Here is a 19307-nt window from a genome sequence, read left to right on the forward strand (position 1 = left end):
CCGAACCTCAATTCGCCAAGCCAATCTGAGCCTCACTTCGCCAAGCCAGTCTGAACTTCGATTCGTAAATGTTTGTCCGAAGCGGCAAGACCTTGACAGGCCGATAGGGCAGCTGGATGGTATGAAGTTGCCTGAGGTGGTACCTCGATCTTGTCGAGCTGTATGATGGCGAGCCTGACAGCGGCGGCGGCGTCACGGTCCTGCTCGGTGACCAGCAGCTGGCGCACCACCGCCTCCAGCTCCTGCAGACGCCGCTTGTCGGCTGGCAACCGCAGCGTGGCCTTCATCCGCGACAGCAGCAGGCACAGGCCGCGGCGGATGTTGGGCACCGGGTCATCTGCCGGTCCGCATAGGCCGTCACACATCACGGCCGATCAGGAAACCACAGCAACGCGGTACACGTCATCAGCAGAGCATGGCAACACGATACACATGATCAGTAAATCACAGTAGTCCGACGCACATCATCAGTAAATCACAGCAGCACGGTACACATCAACACAAATCACAGCAACATGGTACACACGAGCGAATCATGAACGGCACTACATTATGGTGATGCACGTCAGGTCTGCAGCATGTTGGTCTGCAGCATGGTCTGCACACCGAGTTTTAAAGGGAATGTCCCACATTTGGAGATATTGAGGCAAGCACCAGATGTGATGAAATGCGCTCACTTGTAATTATCGGCATGCTTACAAGCGCAAGACTGCCCACACAACAAGATTCCACTTTCAGTAACCATGCTCCTCAAAACATCATCGCTTGCTTGCGTCATGGAACGTTTGCATGGCGTCTCAGGGGAGCTACCAAATTGGCCGTGTGAATTTGCCACCATAACGGACAGACTAACTCACTTAAAGTAATCTAACTTCTCGAGATGAGTCGTGCTAATGGTTGCAGTATTTCCAGAACTCAAATATCATTGTGTGCGCGTGTTTTGGCTCTTTCTCGTGGTGCTCTTTCCTTTTTATACGTGATTTCATATAATGCATTTTCATCCACATACTCGGCTCGGTTATTGTGCCATCCTTAACGTATTCGATGACAAATATTATTCCCGCAATAACTCTTGCCACTGTCCAATATCGTGTATGACGCAGCACATTACATGGTTCGTGTTCGAATTATCCGCCCTGCTATCCTCTCCCTTGCTTAATCCGGCCTCCTCACGGCTCGCCACTTGTCCATGGCAGGATGTATGCGTCAGCCTCGAGAGGAGCCAGGAGGCCTCTCGTGGAACCCCGTGCGAAAGCATGGCACACACCCCACAGAGAAGTCCCTATGCGGGCTAAGCACCGGTAGCTGGCCCCCCAGGTGCATGTAATCCTGCGCCACCGTTATCCGCTCTCCTTTAATCAAAGCACTGAAATGATTATGACTGGTCGAAAGGGCTCCAATACCACATCGTGCTCGAAAATCGCACTTAATGTATAACATCGGTTGAGAGTCAACTGAAATCCACTGGTGATCATCGGATGAGAGTCAACTGAAATCCACTGCCAAAAACCATGCTTACGTACACCCTAACTGAATAACTCTCGAACCTTTAGTCTTTTTTTAATATTCGAATATGTCAGCTGAGATGCATTCCGTTCAGGAAAATGCGAGAAAATGGTTCTAGGAAGTCCCCATTGTTGACACTTCGAATGAGCAATCTGATGGCGGTGAAGAATGTAGCCTATAATTGCCAAAAAGTGCACGGCACGGAAAGTACCAAGGCAGTGTGTAGAACTACTGAAAAAAGGCTTAAGAGGGAAATCAGGGGCGCCCAGAGTATCCGAATTGTGGGTAGCAGACACTCTGGTGACGTTAAAAATATTTTTGCTACTACCAATTCAAACCTAAGGGGTTCTATGTCGGCGCTTTCGAGGAAAATGGAATCATTAGAAGAGGATAGGGATATTGTAGATGCTCTTAACAGGCAGCTTTATTCAATTTTTACGAAGGAGACTTTGCGTGATCTCCCTGGTAATGGGCTAAAACTGACTGCAGGCAGTCTTGTAGATTTGACGGTGACTGAGAGTATGGCGCGGGATGGCTTGAGAGAAATCACATAAAGCGGCCGGACCTGACCAGATATATGGCAGTCATGAATCCATGCGCTAGCGCTTAAGCCTATTCTCTTATGCAAACATTTCATAGGCCATTGAATTCCTCGGAGCTTCCCGAGGACTGGCGAGTTTGAGGTTCCTTGGTCACAAGCCCTAAAGTAATAAACAGGTTGGTTTCGACCCTGGAATGACCTTCATACCTGACCCTAGGTCAATGGAATTTGTTCATTCGATTGTGGTGTTGCATAACAGAGTATATCAGAGATGAATGGTTTCGTCTAACACCCAGTTGTTGCAAAGATTGAAAGATTCCCTAGAATTTGACTGCTAGACACATTGACATTGACCTGCCGTAGGTCAGCCAACCTTGCAAGGTACATCTAATTTTGGATACCAAACGATCCGCTATTTAATTTTATACAGCTATGCACAATTTAGCGCGGCTACGCCGCGCCGTTCGGAAACCGTCCCGGAAAAACCTTGCGGGGGGCAGAATGACCCCCCCCCCCCTCCCACCCCCACCTTAGCGCGTGTGTAGGCTAGCATTCAGTCCCACTTAGATACACATCAGTTGCTAAAAAGAGGTCAGCATGGTTTTCCTTCTGGTTGTTTGACAAATTGTCTGCATTTCATGGAGCATGCCACTACTCAGATCATTTGGATGTCTATCTAGATTTTAGTAAGGCGTTTGCCACACCAGCATCTGCTATATCGCTTAAAATTGCATGGCATGGACGGAATAATTCTGGGCTGGGTAAGGGCTTGGCTGGTAGACAGGGAACAATGAGTAGCGTTTAATGGTGCAAAATATCAGTGGGAGCTCGTGGAGGATGGTGGAAAATCCCACAGGGGTCGGTGCTGAGCCCTTTATTCTTTCTTACTTTTATGAGTAATATTGAAATAGGATTAGAGGGTAAGGTGCTAAAATTCGCTGACAATACTTAATAGGTAGGGGAGTCAAAAAATACCGCCCTGGTGAGCCAAAATCACCTCGACTTAGAGAAACTAATTAACTGGGCTTCTCTGTGGCAGATGTCATTCAATTATGATAAGTGTAGTGTGATGCATTTGGGTACTTTTGGCAGTGAGAACGTTAGCCATAAAATGAGTGGCCGGGAGCTAGACTAGATAGGTGAAGAAGCGGATTTACGAGCTATGATTACCAGGCATCGAAAGGCTGAAGATCAATGTACGACCGCTGGGAGCAACTCACTTCAGATGCTAGGACTTGCTAACAGAAATGTTCATTACAAGAGCAGGAATGTTGTAAAAAAGTTATACTTAGATTGTCGGACCACACCTCGAGTACTGTGTGCAGGCTTGGTCCCCATGCTTCCAAAAATACATAGATAGGCGGGAAATAGTACAGCAAAAAGCAACTAAGAAAATAAATGGGGCTGGCGATCTAGAATATAAGGACAGGCTTAGAGCCTTCTATTTGTATCCACTGACATATGGTAGATTTAGAGGGGGTCTGATAGAGGCATTCAAGATTATGAAAAGGGATAGACAAGACAATTCTACATGGAGCGCTGGAAATCAGGTCGAGACATAAAGAAAGCCAGTTATGTTTGGCAAAGGGTAGGAAAAGGACTATTAAGAGGCAGATGTCATTTTGTCGAAGAGAAGTGCGTCATTGAAAAGTTCCGCCAAACGAAATTGTGGGAAGTCCCTCTGTGGCAACATTTAAAAATCGTTCGCGCGAGTTCTATCGGTTTAAAGACATCCTTCATAGCTAAATTTATGTAGGTCAGGTGGTAAGATTAGTTTCGAGGATGTGCAAGGAACCTGAAGTAGGCCAGCCTCGACGGCCCTTGAGGCTCTTTGTTGGCCAGATGTATTTGTCTTTATGTGTGAACAGACCGAGGGCGACACACGCCAGTGAGGCAGAACAGACTGCGGGCGACACACGCCAGTGAGGCAGAGCAGACCGAGGGCGACACACGCCAGTGAGGCAGAACAGACTGAGGGCGACACACGCCAGTGAGGCAGAGTAGACTGAGACTGACACACGCCAGTGAGGCAGAACAGACTGAGGGCGACACACGCCAGTGAGGCAGAGTAGACTGAGGGCGACACACCCCAGTGAGGCAGAACAGACTGAGGGCGACACACGCCAGTGAGGCAGAGCAGACCGAGGGCGACACACGCCAGTGAGGCAGAACAGACTGAGGGCGACACACGCCAGTGAGGCAGAACAGACTGAGGGCGACACACCATACGCTTTTCTCAGTCGCCCAGCCACATTGAGCGTCCCAGGGTTTCGGCAAGGCGAGCGTGCCGCCCGGGGCGCTAACCAAATCCGCCAACAGCCCACAACGGGCTGGCCCTCATTGGTCGTCGACCGCGGGGCTTGCATGGCATAATTTCGTTTGTGGTTTGTGAATGATGACCCAGGTCAGCGTGTTAATTTCCATATTAACGTACAAAGAGCGACACAAGTCCGCCTTGCAAATGACATTAATGCACCACAAAGAAACGCAGGACACGACAACGGAGACAACAATCGTGAGCATGTATCAATAAATGTGGCAGCTGCATGGCGCATTTACAAACAAAGGAAACAAATGCAGTGAAGACCACGTGATACGCCAGCGGAAACCAAAAACGCCTCAGGCCGAATGTTAGTCTTTGAAACTTAAAACAGCCCAAGCGCGAATCCACCCGGCACGCTGCCTGCCTCATGACGTACCCACGAGCGCCAGCGTCGTCATGAAGAAGTACTGCTTGAAGAAACTCTTGGAGAAGATGTCGAGCACCATGCCACAGATGTCAAGGTACAGTTTGCGCATGTGGCAGCTGTCGTTCTGGCCGAGTTCTACGGGCGGCGACACAGATCAGGTCCTCGGCCGTCCCCACTGACCGACGACACATCAGGTCCCGGCCGTCCCCGCTGACCAGCGACACAGATCAGGTCCCGGCCGTGGGGACCCGTATGGGGACCTGGGGACCTGTTCGGCAACATGTTCAGCACCTGTCTCAGAGCGCGGCGGCGTTCGGCTGGCTGCATGTACGCGTCGCGCCCATCCCCAGCTCTGTCCGTATCTCTAGCTTTATACAGGCCCTTTCTCACAGCTCTCCCGCTCGTTCCGCCTGGCTCCTACCCCAACTATCCCAAGCCCCACAAACGGTAACCTTCCCCACCCTGTCATGTAAACGCAATGGCGCAAACAAGCTTCGAAAACTAGCAGCAACTTTTGGACGGAACTTCCAACTTAAAAGCGACGCTCGCTTCAGCATCGAACGCGTCCAAATACCACACGAGATTGGCCACCACGCTGATCTGTCACTGGGGAAATAGCGAGCGCCGGGTCTGGCTGGCTGTGAACGTGGTGGTAGCGTGGAGGCGTCTAGTGGCAGCTCCACTGCAGAGCGCATGTAGCACATCAGCCAGGTAGCGGCCGCGGCAGGGGTGTTGGTACATGTAGACCGCGGCAGGGGTGTTGGTACATGTACACCGCGACAGGGGTGTCGGTACATGTAGGCCGCGGCAGGGGTGTTGGTACATGTAGGCCGCGGCAGGGGTGTCGGTACATGTAGACCGCGGCAGGGGTGTCGGCACATGTAGACCGCGGCAGGGGTGTTGGTACATGTAGGCCGCGGCAGGGGTGTCGGTACATGTAGACCGCAGCACGGGTGTCGGTACATGTAGACCGCGGCAGGGGTGTCGGTACATGTAGACCGCGGCAGGGGTGTTGGTACATGAAGGCCGCGGCAGGGGTGTCGGTACATGTAGACCGCAGCACGGGTGTCGGCACATGTAGACCGCGGCAGGGGTGTTGGCACATGTAGGCCGCGGCAGGGGTGTCGGTGTGTGCAGGCCGCGGCAGGGGTGTCGGTGCATGTGGGCTGCGGCATGGGTGTCGGTGTGTGCAGGCCGCGGCAGGGGTGTCCGTGCATGTGGGCCGCGGCAGGGGTCTCGGTGTGTTGTGCAGGCCGCGGCAAGGGTGTCAGTACATGTTGGCCGCGGCAGGGGTATCGTGTGTGCAGGCCGCGGCAGGGGTGTCGGCGTGTGCAGGCCGCGGCAGAGGTGTCGGCGTGTTGTGCAGGCCGCGGCAAGGGTGTCGGCACATGTAGGCCGCGGCTGGGGCATCGTTGTGTGTAGGCCGCGGCAGGGGTGTCGGTGTGTGCAGGCCGCGGCAGGGGTGTCGGCGTGTGCAAGTCGTGGCAGGGGTGTCCGTGCATGTGGGCCGCGGCAGGGGTGTCCGTGCATGTGGGCCGCGGCAGGGGTGTCGGTGTGTGCAGGACGCGGCAAGGGTGTCGGTACATGTAGGCCGCGGCAGGGGTGTCGGTGTGTGCAGGCCGCGGCAAGGGTGTCCGTGCATGTGGGCCACGGCAGGGGTGTCGGCGTGTGCAGGACGCGGCAAGGGTGTCGGTACATGTAGGCCGCGGCAGGGGTGTCGTGTGCAGGCCGCGGCAGGGGTGTCGGTGCATGTGGGCCGCGGCAGGCGTGTCGGTGTGTGCAGGCCGCGGCAGGGGTGTCGGTGTGTGCAGGTCGTGGCAGGGGTGTCGGTGCATGTGGGCCGCAGCAGGGGTGTCGGTGCATGTGGGCCGCGGCAGGGGTGTCGGTGTGTGCAGGTGGCGGTAGCAGTGTCAGTTGTGCAGGCCGCGGCAGGCCGGAGGAGTGGTTGACTAGAGCGCGGGAGGAATGTCGGTGGGTACCGGCAGAGAACGAATCTTCGCACTGGGGGGAGACCAGAAAAAAACAAATGCTTCTTTAAGCGCGCCGCAAACGAGTAGATCTCCTTGCGTGGCGTATGAAAAGATGGTACGCTGGTTTCAATTCTTAATAGCATTTGTCTGCCTCGACATTTTTAACTGCCTGTAGTTTTTTACACACACGGGACAAAGGTTGATACTAAGGGGGAACGTGGCATGCATGCCACTTTTTCATACGCCACACGGGTGCAGGGCGCGGGAGGAACGCCAGCAGGCACCGTGCACAGGGAGAGTGTCGGTGGGAGTGGCACAGTCCCTCCCCCCTTTGCCAGTTCGGATGCGTGCAGGGCACGGGGGGGGGGGGTCCAGGTGGTTGCGGGCATCGGGGCAGTACGGCATGGATACAGTGCATAGGGGGAGTGTTGGTGGGTGCGCGGCAAACGGAGGGCCCGGGTGGGTACAGGGCATAAGGGGAGTGTCGCCCGGTGCGCGGCATAGGCAGGGTTTTGGTGGGCAAGGCAGCGCTTCGGCGCAGCTCCCGCCCTGGCCCCTACCTTCGCCGATGCGTGCGCAGATGACCTGACGGTGCTCGATCTGGCGCACGTTCTGCAGGAAGACAAGCAGCGTCCGCGCTGCCGCCTGCCGGCAGGGGATCGGCCGCTGCCCGGCCGGCCCACACCCGGTCACAGTGGCGTCCGTGCAACACGCGGCATCGGGGGCCGGCCCACACCAGGTCACAGTGGCGTCCGTGCAACACGCGGCATCGGGGGCCGGCCCACACCAGGTCACGTAATGAAACAAAAATTAGAGCAATCGTCGCAGCATCACGTGTTCATAGGCGCTCAAACCTACGTGGAACTACCCTTACCCACAAGCCAATAAAAATACCAAGAGTCAAACCAATCCAGACAGAGCCCAGCAAAAGCTCAAGGTATCTCCGAGAGTCCCACAACAAACGCTGGCCATACAAGATAGTGTAACAACGACAAACCGTTAAAACAACGCATAACTATTGAGAAGACCCCATCAGCAAGCGGCAAGAGCCGGCTGCGTCGAGACGACGCCAGAGGTTGGACGCGCGCAGCCGGGCCGGCTGATTGGCGCAGCAGCGCGCCGCGGTGGCGTCTCACCACGGTGTGCAGCTTCTGGAAGATGGTGGGTACCCAGCAATGGTACAGGTGGTCGGCCGGGAAGCACTCGGCCAGACTGCTGAGCCGCTGCAGCAGGCCAGCATGCAGGCGCCACCGGGTGGTGTTGGCGATCACGCACTCGGAAGTCATCAGCGCCGCAGTCAGCTCAGCAACCAGCTCCGGCTGAGAGCGGGATGCCCACACGTAAGCTGTCGCACAGGTACGCTCACTCCACCACCAGGATTTATTCGTGCAGTTCGGGACAAGCGCCACTGGCGCACCACGTACAAATGCTCGCCTGCCAATACATTTGTAAAAGTGGGACTCAGTGACCGCAGACATGCCACAACGATAGCAAATGCAGCGTGACGGCAACGCATAACGAAGCACGATTCACCCGTACAAGTGGCTCGAAAAAACAGTAGAGAGCAATGCCACAAGGCTTCTTATGTGTAGTTAGTAGAAGCGGGCTGAGGTCTGCCAGCAGCCATGAAGAGTGTCTGCGCAACACCACCCGAGACGGCGCCAGACACGCCAGCGGCCACCCCCTGACACACCACCGGCCGGCGCCCGCCGGCCCGCCGACGGGCGGGCACATTCTGCTCTCACCTTGGCGGCTGGCCCCAGCACGCCGTGACGCACGAACGCGGCGAGCGTGAGCGGCAGCCGCTCCACCAGCGCCGCCAGCACCTCCACGCTGTCGTCCTTCAGCAGGTGAACCAGTTCCGAGTGCACCTGGTGCACGCTGGGACCCAGCAGACGACATACCTGGCGGAGCGACGTGTCGACAGCCTGGCAGCCAGCGACCCTGTTTCACTTAACGATGATGGGCGATGGGGTCGCAGTGGCGAGCTAACGGGCGCCGTGCGGGACGGGGCTGCGGTGGTGAGCTAATGGGCGCCGCGTGGGACGGGGCTGCGGTGGTGTGCCAACGGCGCTGCATGGGATGGGGCTGCGGTGGCGTTAGTTGGCCACCACAGCTCCGTCCCACGCAGCGCCCGCCAGTTGTGCATTAGATATATATATATATATATATATATATATATATATATATATATATATAAGCCCTAAAACACTTGCCCATGGGCTATAAACGCTGTCAACCGCAGCGCATCCTCCTCGCAGCACAGCGCACGCTACTCACTGTTGGGCGGTCTTCTTATTGGCCACCTCCCTGGCCTATTGGCCGCCTTGGCCACCTCCCGCTATTGGCGGCAGCCGCCGCCGGCAGCCTTGTTCTGCCACCGCGCGGTCCGCCAGGCCCGCTGACGCCTCACGAGCCCTCTATCTCAGCCGCCGCACCCGACACATAGGCACGCCAACACCAGTCACATGTGCACCACTCACCTCGTGGAATCCGGCGGCGACCACGCGGCGCACGGGTCCGTGCGGGTCAAACACGAGGTCGGTAAAGGTGGCGTGCAGGTTGGAGCGGCTCAGGTCGCCGCCGGCCAGCAGCAGCATGGCCGGGAAGTTGTAGGCGCAGGCCTCGCAGCACTCCATGTACCGCTCGCTCGGGTCCAGCTGAGGCACCAGGTCTGGCATCTGGAGACAGACGACGGGTTGGTACAGCTGTTGAGTTGGGTCCGACGTCTGGTAACAGAGATGAGGCAAGCAGACCTGTGATGTTGCGTCCAACACCTGGTGAAGCCGCAGGGTGACACAGCGTCCACACTAAGTCCGACATCAGGTGTAGCAGCAGATCTGGTTTCTGGTATAGCTGCAGGGTGACACAGCGTCCACACTAGGCCCGACATCTGGTGTAGCTGCAAGATGATAGTGCCCACACTAGGTTCGGCACCTGGTGAGGGAGCAGGGTGATACAGCTGCCACGCTAGGGCCGATGCATAGTGACGGGAGCAGAATGATACAGCGTCCACACTATGTTATCATCTGGTGACGGCAGCAGAGCGATACGGCAGGCGTACTAGGTCCGACACCTGGTGACGGAGCGGCTTCAGAGCAGCCGCACCCCCGTACCATGCCATCGTCCCACCCCTGCCTCTTCTCCAGAGCCGTACCGGGTTCAGTTCGTTGCGCGCTGCTGCTGCCTTGTGCAGGTTTTTCAGGCGCGCCACGTTGCTGTAGAAGTCCAGGAATGTCTGTTTCTGCTCGGAGCTGAGGTAGCCTGTCGATGCGAGAAGCGTGTTCATGTCAGTTCCCGTTGTTCAGCCAGGGCTTTGACGCGTGACGCGCCGTAGCATACATCGGCAGAGCGGCACCAGGGGCTTAACTTGGTAACTCTGACAGGTTATGCAAACTTTCATGCAGACAGAGGCTGTGCAAATGTCAACAGGGCTTGATGTACAAACCCCTGAAGTTGAGCTCCCCCTGCAGGTACCTGCTAATCATTCCGAGTCTACAGGGGGCAACTTGCTTATTGGGAACTTGCCACTTCACTTGCTTTGCGTTCGCACTACAGCCCACTCGTCAGCAAAGTGGTCATTTGCGGGCGATCGATGGGGATGGAGAGTAGTGGAGCAGGACTATACGCATATGAAGGTTCACCGCCCCGATCGCACGCAGTCATGGCAACATATTCTGCGCACGTGCACACAGCAAAGCATGCAAATATTCTGAATGATTCGGTATTTTTTAAAAAAATTGAAGCTCAAACGCCACGCTACATGAGACGTTTCGCAGACTGCGCCATAATTTTCCTACTGTAGCCAGTTGCTCCTTGCTGCTCCTTGTGCCTAGAGGCCAAAAGCAACGCTGGGATAAGACGGAAGCAATACCGAAGACAACACCACCACGCTAAAACACCGGGGCATTCGCCGCAGATCACAACAAAGTGACAAAAGACGTCAGTAGGATCTGCGGCCCACCAGTGCTGACGTTCGGAGGAGGGGAGCCGGAGGGGAGCCGAAGGGGAGCGTGACGGCGGCTCTAACAGCGACACCGGCGCGTGACGCCAGGGGGGAGTGTGACGCGGGGGAGCGTGACAAGCGGCGTTGCGGGGACCCACCGTTGAGGCCGCTGCAAAGCTTGCCGAGCAGCCGGGCGATGACGGGCAGTGAGGTGTCACGCGTCTCGTAGCTTGACTCGCACACCTTGGTCGCCAGTGGGATGATAGTCTGCGTGCACGTCTCTGCGGACGGCGCCGGCGGCGTCAGGCCAGCAGCTGCGCACAGGCTCCAGACACCGGCCAATCCCCCGCACACACAACACCCACAGACGTCAGTCCAAGCGTCACTGGCACCCGCACCTGCTCACGCGCTTCATGACACCCAGCTGACGTCGCTGGTGGCGATGTATGGAAGTCTGACGAACTGGGTGCGGTCACGTGGTGAAACAAATGTCAACAACCGAGCCCCGCAACCTACCTATAGATAATGATATAGAAAGCAAACTTCACAAGGACGCCATTCTCCTCATCTTCTGGAGGCAAGAACAACGGCGGGTGCGGTAAGTCAATGTTGAAACAACTAACAGTGGTGCATAACCTTTAGGCAAATGGGATAGAATGCTGGGAAGCAACCGTCTCAGCCTGCCAAGTTCCTCCAACAGCCGGTGCCTGGTAGCAACACCCGCCGGCGCACACCCTCGCACCGAAGCGGGCTCAGCATCCCCCGGCGAGCCTCACCGGCGTCCAAGATGTCCAGCATGTCCACCAGGGTGCGGAACGCGGCGAGACGCACCGTCACCTCCTCGTCACTGGCCAGCTCCACCAGCTCCGGAATGATGGCCGCGCGCGTCTCCTGAAATCCCAGGTCAACAGTTTATCACCATGCATCACTACACTGATGGTGCCGGACGAAGCGGCAATGTAACACATGACGGTGCCGTGCTACATAGCTCACATACACTGTCTCTGTTGGTCACCACACAGCCTGTCTGTTGGTCATTACACAGTCTGTTGGTAATCATACATCCTACCTGTTTGTAATCACACAGCCTGCCTGTTAGTAATGCACAGTCTGCTGGTAATCGCACAGCTTTACTGACAATCACGTTGATAACTCCGCCCATCACACTGGAAGCGGCAGTGGGGAGGGGGGGGGGGGGGAAGGCCGTCGCCTGCCGTCCTCACCTGGGGCCCCAAGCCGTGCGCCACGGCGCCCAGCTGGCTGCACATGGCGGCGCGCACATCGCAGTCCACGTCCTGACACAGCGACTGGACACTGGCCAGTAGCTCCGTCTGGATCCTGCAGCAGAGAGGACGGTCCACACTAGGCACGACAGCTCAGCCCGGCCGCCGGGGAGCTCAGCCCGGCCGCCGGCGCTCTCAGCACGGCCGCCGGCGCTCTCAGCCCGGCCGCCGGCGCTCTCAGCACGGCCGCCGGCGAGCTCAGCCCGGCCGCCGGCGCTCTTAGCACGGCCGCCGGCGCTCTCAGCCCGGCCGCCGGCGCTCTCAGCACGGCCGCCGGCGCTCTCAGCCCGGCCGCCGGCGCTCTCAGCCCGGCCGCCGGCGCTCTCAGCACGGCCGCCGGTGCGCGCCCAGCCGGTCGGCTACCGCAGGACAGGCCACCGGGCCGTCTCCAGTCTGCGTGTTAGCTCGACACCGAAGATAACGTCAGCCAGCGCACTGGAATGTGCGCCGGGGAGAGTGCGACATCTCACGCTCCCCGCTTTGTAATGAGAAATTGGGCCGCAGGCTGCCAACCAAGGCTGTCAATGAAAACAAGTTGGAGGATGGCCTCGTTTCGGGCTAAGGATATGGCCTACAATTAACGTTTTTGGGCAAATTGTTTGATATCAAAACGCCTGCAGATGAAAATGTTGTACTGAGTGCGAAAGATTGGAAATATTATAAGTTAAGGAATGCCGTTAATAACAGCTATTTTTCACGCCAGTGGTGAATTCTTATGCTGAGAATAACCAACATTCACTACCCCATGGGGCAATAACGGCCCGCCGCCCTCGTGGTCGTGCCAGTGTCAGAACGCCTGCTGGACGAGCGGGCTTAACATCACTGGTGCCGCAATTCGTTGCACGAAAACATCCCTCTGATGAGGGGCGCGGGTGACAGATATATATATATATATATATATATATATATATATATATATATAATCACCACGTCTTGTCACAATACTACAAATCATTTGGTACGCAAGTTTGCCGAGGGTGTTGGCCTAATGTCTGAACGAAGTGAGGTTATTATTTTCGCTCAAATAGCTTCCGAAGGAAGTCGCACTGAAGAAGGCTTTTGCAATACCCTGTGTTGGAAACGGACCGACAAGTATCCAGCACCGTGCACCTACTGCATATCCCTCCCCCCCCCCCCCCCCCCTCCCCCTCGAAGGACGTAGTGCTTTAATCCATTGTACACTGGCATTGGTAGGCGCATATTTGACGAACATTGGAAGAGCATTGGATGGTTCGTCCCACCTCAAGCATTTCAACACTAGAGCACCTAAGGAGCACTGGTAAGACGGTGATGGTCGCCACTAAAAGTATACTTTCTGGCATTTTTACGCACTTGAAGGCATTAACGTTTCGGCCAGAGCCCTCCAGGGCCTCTTAATTAAAGGTAGCATCAATCTCCCGCTTCCCTGGCCTGGGCTCAGGCCAACTGGAACCGGAGGATACATGAGGCGACTCACGTGACATGTTTATCTCTTCTGCCACACCTCTTGCAAGTCTCTGAGACAGGCTTCCAATGATTTTGTCACTGACCATCCACAAGTTGGGCACATAAAGACGTCCTCATTAACCGGCGGATAGCTCCCTCTTGCGATGAAGCCCGATGAAACCAACACAGCGATAGGCCATGTGTATGCTTTGTGCCGCATAGTAACTCCGACGCCGCGGCCCGTCAGAACTTGCGAGACGCCAGTACGAACCGCCGTACCCCATCCCGTGGCTAAACACTGAACACAGCCGCCTGTCCAGAGCAGCGGCGAGGCGGCACCCCGTGAGCAGCCGTCTTCTGCAGTATGCTGTCCTCTGCAGAGTGGACCCAGCCGGCAACCCGAGTCACGGAGGAACTCCAGTCGGTAACGCGAGTCACGGAGGGGGCCCAGCCGGCAACGCGAGTCACGGAGGGGGACAAGGCCGGCAACGCGAGTCACGAAGGGAACCCAACCGGCAACCCGAGTCACGAAGAGGACCCAGCCGGCAACCCTAGTCACGGAGGAACTCCAGCCGGTAACGCGAGTCACGGAGGGAGACGCAGCAGGCGACCCGAGTCACCGAGGGGATCCAGCCGGTAACGCGAGTCCTTCCTGCATTTCAATGATCCCTGTTTAACGGTATTGCCAAGGTACTCGCTGGCATTTCAAATTTCCCATTCACGACCGGCCACATCGTTCTAGGCAGTCTAACCATATGCTGGTGCGTTATCATAAAACCACGCCAGCGCCGACCTGACATCAAATCCACGAACCGTTCGTACTCCAGTTCAGTGCGTTTTCAAGGGCCGTTTTAAAGTTAATTAGTTAAAGTAAAACAAGGCACCCTGCGATGCGTGGATGCTGACATACAGATGTGAAACAAATATGCCAGATATTATAATTTATAAGCTGATCACCCCAATTTTGCATACTCTTCGCAAATAGTCATCGGACGTTCCTGTTCATTTGCCTGCTCAAAATAGCTCCAAAGCTGTACATGTTCCCTGGGCAACCCGCGCCTCCTTCGGGGCACAGGTAACGTTCTGACGAGACATAAACACGAAAAATCATGGGGATCCATAACTGCATACTTCCATAGTTTAAATGCCATGCATTCAGGTTTACTTCATGGCCTCCAAAACAATAACTTCACCGTGATCAGGCCAAGGCAGATAACGTAACTTAAAGTCACGATACCTACATGCTATTTTTATGACATCGAAAACAAATAATGCGTCCCAATATTGAAATAACAAGCTCTCAATGGCATCAAGCACTTTGCATCTTTACACCTGATATGAATTTTGGGGTGATATTAATGCCCTAAGACCATACATCAGCTTTGGAAAATGTCAGAAACATACCGCAAAAACCATAAGCTCGATCCAGCCAAAGGTCTAGGAACTAATTCCTAGAAGATGGCCGTATGAACGAATTCATATCAAAGCATGCCATGTGACGCTGCTATTTGCGACTTTTGGTGGTCGATCGGTGACGGTCAATCCCAGCCCTGCAGCCCGTATACGGCCGAGCAGACGGTCCCTGGTGTCGGCCGTCAGCAGGCCCACGGCCGCGCAACCGGCTCACGTGTACGGGTCGAACTTGGAGGCCATGCGACCGATCAGCTTGCAGCCGGCCACGCGGGAGCAGGCCGGGTGGCTCAGCTGGCTCTTCTCGACGGCAACGCCCAGGATCTGCCGGCAGCGCCCCGCCCCGCCGTCACACACGGTCGGCACAGTGCTGCGCCACCAGACCGCCCTACTGGCGACCAGGTCCACCATACATCAGACACACCAACTGGACAGTCACCAGCACCTGCTGCACCATCTGTCAGTCACACCAAGCGAACAACGACCAGTGCCTATCTGTCAGCCACACAAACCGAACAGTCACCAGCGCCCAACCGTCAGCGACACCAACTGAACAGCACATCAGCCACACCAGCTGAACAGCCACCAGCACCCATCTGTCAGCCACACCAACTGAGCGGTCATCAGTGCCCGCTGCGCCATCTGTCAGCCACGCCAACTGAAGTCACCAGCACCAGCCGCACCACCAATCACGCCCCCCTCTACCATGAACCCAGCACGTGGCGCCATCTGCCCGGCCCGCTGAGCACAGGATGTCGTCCGTATCCTACCCCCTACATCCTTCGCATCACGCGTGAACACTAAAGCACCGCAAGAACACTGCTAGCCACATCTGTTGCATCACCAGCCAGCATCTTCGCCTTCATCTGCCCCCTCGCAATGGATCATATGACTGTCACGACACACGCAACGTGTTGTCAGAACGTCACACTAGATCCTAGTTGAATCCAGTGCTGTCAGATATGCTCTGCTTACGACTGATAGACAAAATACATGTCCACCCACCACGTCCACCGCTGATGAACGTCATGTTTATTCGGCTGTCCGTCAGTCTGCCTGTCCGTCCGTCAGTCAGTCGAATCACTGGCCTTGCCGAGTAGCCCACGACACAGCAGTTTGCGTAGCGCAGCAGCAGCTGGCGGCTGCGCGTCACGGGCAGCGCGGCAGTGGCACCGAGACGGTCTGAAAAATGACCCACATCGCTACGCCCTCACCTCCTGCTGAATGACGTCACTGGGTAGAAGGTCAATGACGTCCAGTAGTGTCTCTAGCCAGGCGGCAGCCACCACTGAAACACAGCATACAGGCACAGAAACGCGTCACACATTGGAGACGTGTCGACCATGGCTGATACACGTTAGACGTCTCTCGTCTCGACCACTACAGGAGCAGCTGAAACGTCAGACGCGTCAGACGTCTCGCCCACGACAGGAGCAGCTCAAGCACGTCAGACACTTCAGACGTCTTCACCGAATGTGCGTCGGACACGCAGTAACCAAAAACCGGCGAGGCGATCGCAGCAAGCAGCGACGTGTCGGACGCTGGTCGCGTCACAGAGCACTCAACAGCCATTAAGAAAAGCCGCATCAAAATGACACTCTGAAGGCCCTCCGCAGTTAAGTGCGTCGAGGCGAGGACGAAATGAGTGCGCCAGCTGTCTCGAGTCAAGCAACACCTGTAAAAGCGTAGCGACAGCCAATGACACAAGAAAACATAGCAGATATAGAAATAAATAGCCAACACGCGAAAAAGGTCACATAATGTAGGCACGTTGTAATTTTGTCTCGCGCTAGCCGACAGGCGTGCATTCCCTGTGGTGCGCCCAGATCGGTCCGATTGATCCAGCTTATCAGGGTCCAGCCCGGCCCTCTGCAGGCTGGCGACATATCACTCACGATGAGCCGGAATGCAGTCTGGCGCTACTGACCTGGGTCCTTACTGTCGACGGAGATGAGGATGCTCTGCAGGAATGTCTGCGTGAAGGTGGACTGGGGCAGCAGCTCGCGGCGAAGCACGGCCAGGAAGCTGGCGCCGGCCGCCCGCTGGAAGTCGGGCGGCGAGGCGGGCAGCGCCAGCGTCAGCCGCGGCACCACCTCGGCCAGGCAGCCGGCCGGGTCGGCGCCCATCAGGCGCGGTAGCGCGTCCACCGCCGACAGCCGCTGGCCGGCGTCCCCCGAGCTGGCGGCGTCAGGACACAGCCGGTTGAGGCAACCACCAGCTAGGACAGCCGGCGCCGTCCGCCCATCGTCCACGGCGCGCGCACCGGTCCCGCCCGCCTGCACTGGCAGTGACATGGGGCCGCCTAACTGGTGCACAGTCCGCTGGCGGTTAGCATATTGGCGCCGACCACACGGTGATCCTATTACACTAGGAAGGCAGTGACAGGCGCTGATATAGTGATACGATGGACAGCTCGCGATCGGAATGGTCGGCCTTGACACAGACAAGCAACTGACATGGCCTGCCTCAGATTTGACCGTGGGGGCTGACGTATTGCAGTTTGCACCTCCAACTTCACATCTTATTTACCCGTACGGTCAAGCTTTGTTCATAATATGGACTGCGCAGTGATCGGAGGCGATGCACTTTCGCCGACCGACTATGGTATCAGCTCGCTGCAGGGCGCCTAGCGGCCGGCAGTAGGCGGCAGAGAGTGCCGCAAGCGGCCCCATGCCGGCCGGCAATAGCCAGTGCAGGGCGGTGCACGCGGCCCGTGCCGGCGGCCCACCCGCAGACGGACTCACCTGTCGGCCACATCGCAGAGGGCCTCGCCGCCCTCGGCCGCCGGCCGCGACGGCGCGCCGTCCAGACCCACCCGCAGTGGCAGCGGCAGTGGCATCTGGCAGCGCGGCACTAGCGACCCCTACAGGGCGGCGGCAGCTCGAGCCGGCGCCGAGGCGACGGCCTGCAACCGGCCAGAAGCGTGTTGACGAACGCTAGCAGAACAGTGCGGCGCATGCCACGTGCTGATACCAACCACTTCAACGCCACTGGAGTGGGAGGAATCACAGTCTAGGCTGTGTAATTATTTCGGAGTGCCGAAAATTCTGGTTACAAGTCGTGAGTGGGTTGGACTTCGGATTTTAGACAAGTGTTACAGGAATAACAGGTCAGCATTGCGTAACCTGCCGGACAATGATCATCTGCAGTGTTGTGATTAAGTTATCTTGGTCGTAATTAGTGTATTGGTCTCAGCCCGTCGATGTCAGCCGGCCGCATATGTGATGTGGCATCACCTACAAGCTGCAGGTCACGTCAGGCTAACGTTACGTCCGTTCTGCTCCGCATGCCTCGGTCATTAATCACCACTTATATTTACGTCTACCACAGCTCCAGCAAAGTTACAATTGTTCTGTTAAACTCAGAACATCACATAATACTAATCTTACACTAACCGTCACTGCAGGCACAAAGAATCACACACTAAGCTCCAGGCGAAATAAACGTCGGGAGGTGGAGAAGTTGCGAACACCAAAGCAAACAGTAAGGAGAAAGAGCGAAAGGTTACGCTCTCTCGTCGTCTTGAGGGCGAGATCAAGGCCCGCTGATATCTTGAATCGGCCAATAGCTTACTAACTAGCATCATGCACCTCCGACGTAATCATACTAGAGGTGTTGATTCCCGCTCCAAATCCCCACATTGAAGGTCCCGCTCCCGGAGTTCCTATTTTTAAACCACGGGATCCCGGTGTGAAAATCACCATTTTAAGTGCACTTTTAAAAAGCCCCCTTGGTAAGAGCAATTTACAAAACCTCAGAATACATTAATTACGCCATCTGATGGTCGCCACTGTTGGCCAATCGGCGAACATTTGCAAGGATGGGACCACGGGCCCGCCTGCTCTCTTGCAGTTCCAGTTCCAGCGAGCACCAGCCCTTTGTTCGCTTTGGAGCCCAACCGCGGGCTGGACAAAAAAAACCGATAAAAGCAGTTCAAAGGAAGATTGCGATGAATGTTTCGCTTCCTTTTGAAGCTGCTGCGCTCTTGAAGTGACACTCGTACACCTCGCCCTGTGCACTCATGTGATGGTAATGGTTCAGTGTAATGATATCGCATGATATGCACAAAAAAATCAACAAAAAATGACAGTGTGACAAAGCATTGTGAGGCGTGTGCAAAAACTTTTATTGGATAACGAATACTGTCCACGCAACTTCTTCCTGGGGCTCAGTCATGAGCTATCAACGGCATGGACACACGAAACCGTTCATATACTGTCGATATATATATATATATATATATATATATATATATATATATATATATATATACACATACAACTGGAGGCTTTGGGCCTCGAAACTGCCAGACACCATGTTGGAGACCTCACTGTACAGCTCAAAGGCGACAGCGTCCTTCTCCCGATGTGCAGAAGGCTCAAAGGCCACGGTCAACAAAGAGCGCTGCGTCGACATGCTGGAGCGCTTCTGGAGGCAGCTGAGGTAACAAGACTCTGACAGCGAACGGGACACATGGTTCCAGCATGCTGGAGCGGCTCACTCCGCTTCAACAGTGACCCTGACCTGGCTGGAGCA

The 19307-nt window shown here is 55.9% G+C and overlaps 1 protein-coding gene across 1 annotated transcript in view; it reads right to left on the reverse strand.

Moving 5' to 3' along the window:
* Positions 1-17622, reverse strand: part of LOC119098547 (serine/threonine-protein phosphatase 4 regulatory subunit 4) — a 42122-nt gene extending 24500 nt beyond the window's left edge. Inside the window, exons 1-14 of the mRNA XM_037221508.1 lie at positions 17516-17622; positions 16699-16949; positions 15986-16059; positions 14989-15095; positions 11877-11991; positions 11430-11544; positions 10812-10934; positions 9865-9971; positions 9191-9388; positions 8453-8611; positions 7844-8026; positions 7268-7373; positions 4747-4872; positions 144-337 (exon numbers count right to left, since the gene is read on the reverse strand). Of these exons, the coding sequence (XP_037077403.1) occupies positions 144-337; positions 4747-4872; positions 7268-7373; positions 7844-8026; positions 8453-8611; positions 9191-9388; positions 9865-9971; positions 10812-10934; positions 11430-11544; positions 11877-11991; positions 14989-15095; positions 15986-16059; positions 16699-16949; positions 17516-17610 (1953 nt within the window). The 5' untranslated portion in view covers positions 17611-17622. The remainder of the gene's footprint in view (positions 1-143; positions 338-4746; positions 4873-7267; positions 7374-7843; positions 8027-8452; positions 8612-9190; positions 9389-9864; positions 9972-10811; positions 10935-11429; positions 11545-11876; positions 11992-14988; positions 15096-15985; positions 16060-16698; positions 16950-17515) is intronic.
* Between the last annotated feature and the right edge of the window lie 1685 nt (positions 17623-19307).

This window comes from Pollicipes pollicipes, unplaced genomic scaffold (genome assembly GCF_011947565.3).
Source record: "Pollicipes pollicipes isolate AB1234 unplaced genomic scaffold, Ppol_2.1 Scaffold_2555;HRSCAF=2994_pilon_pilon_pilon, whole genome shotgun sequence".
In the NCBI taxonomy this organism is placed as follows: Eukaryota; Metazoa; Arthropoda; class Thecostraca; order Pollicipedomorpha; family Pollicipedidae; genus Pollicipes; species Pollicipes pollicipes.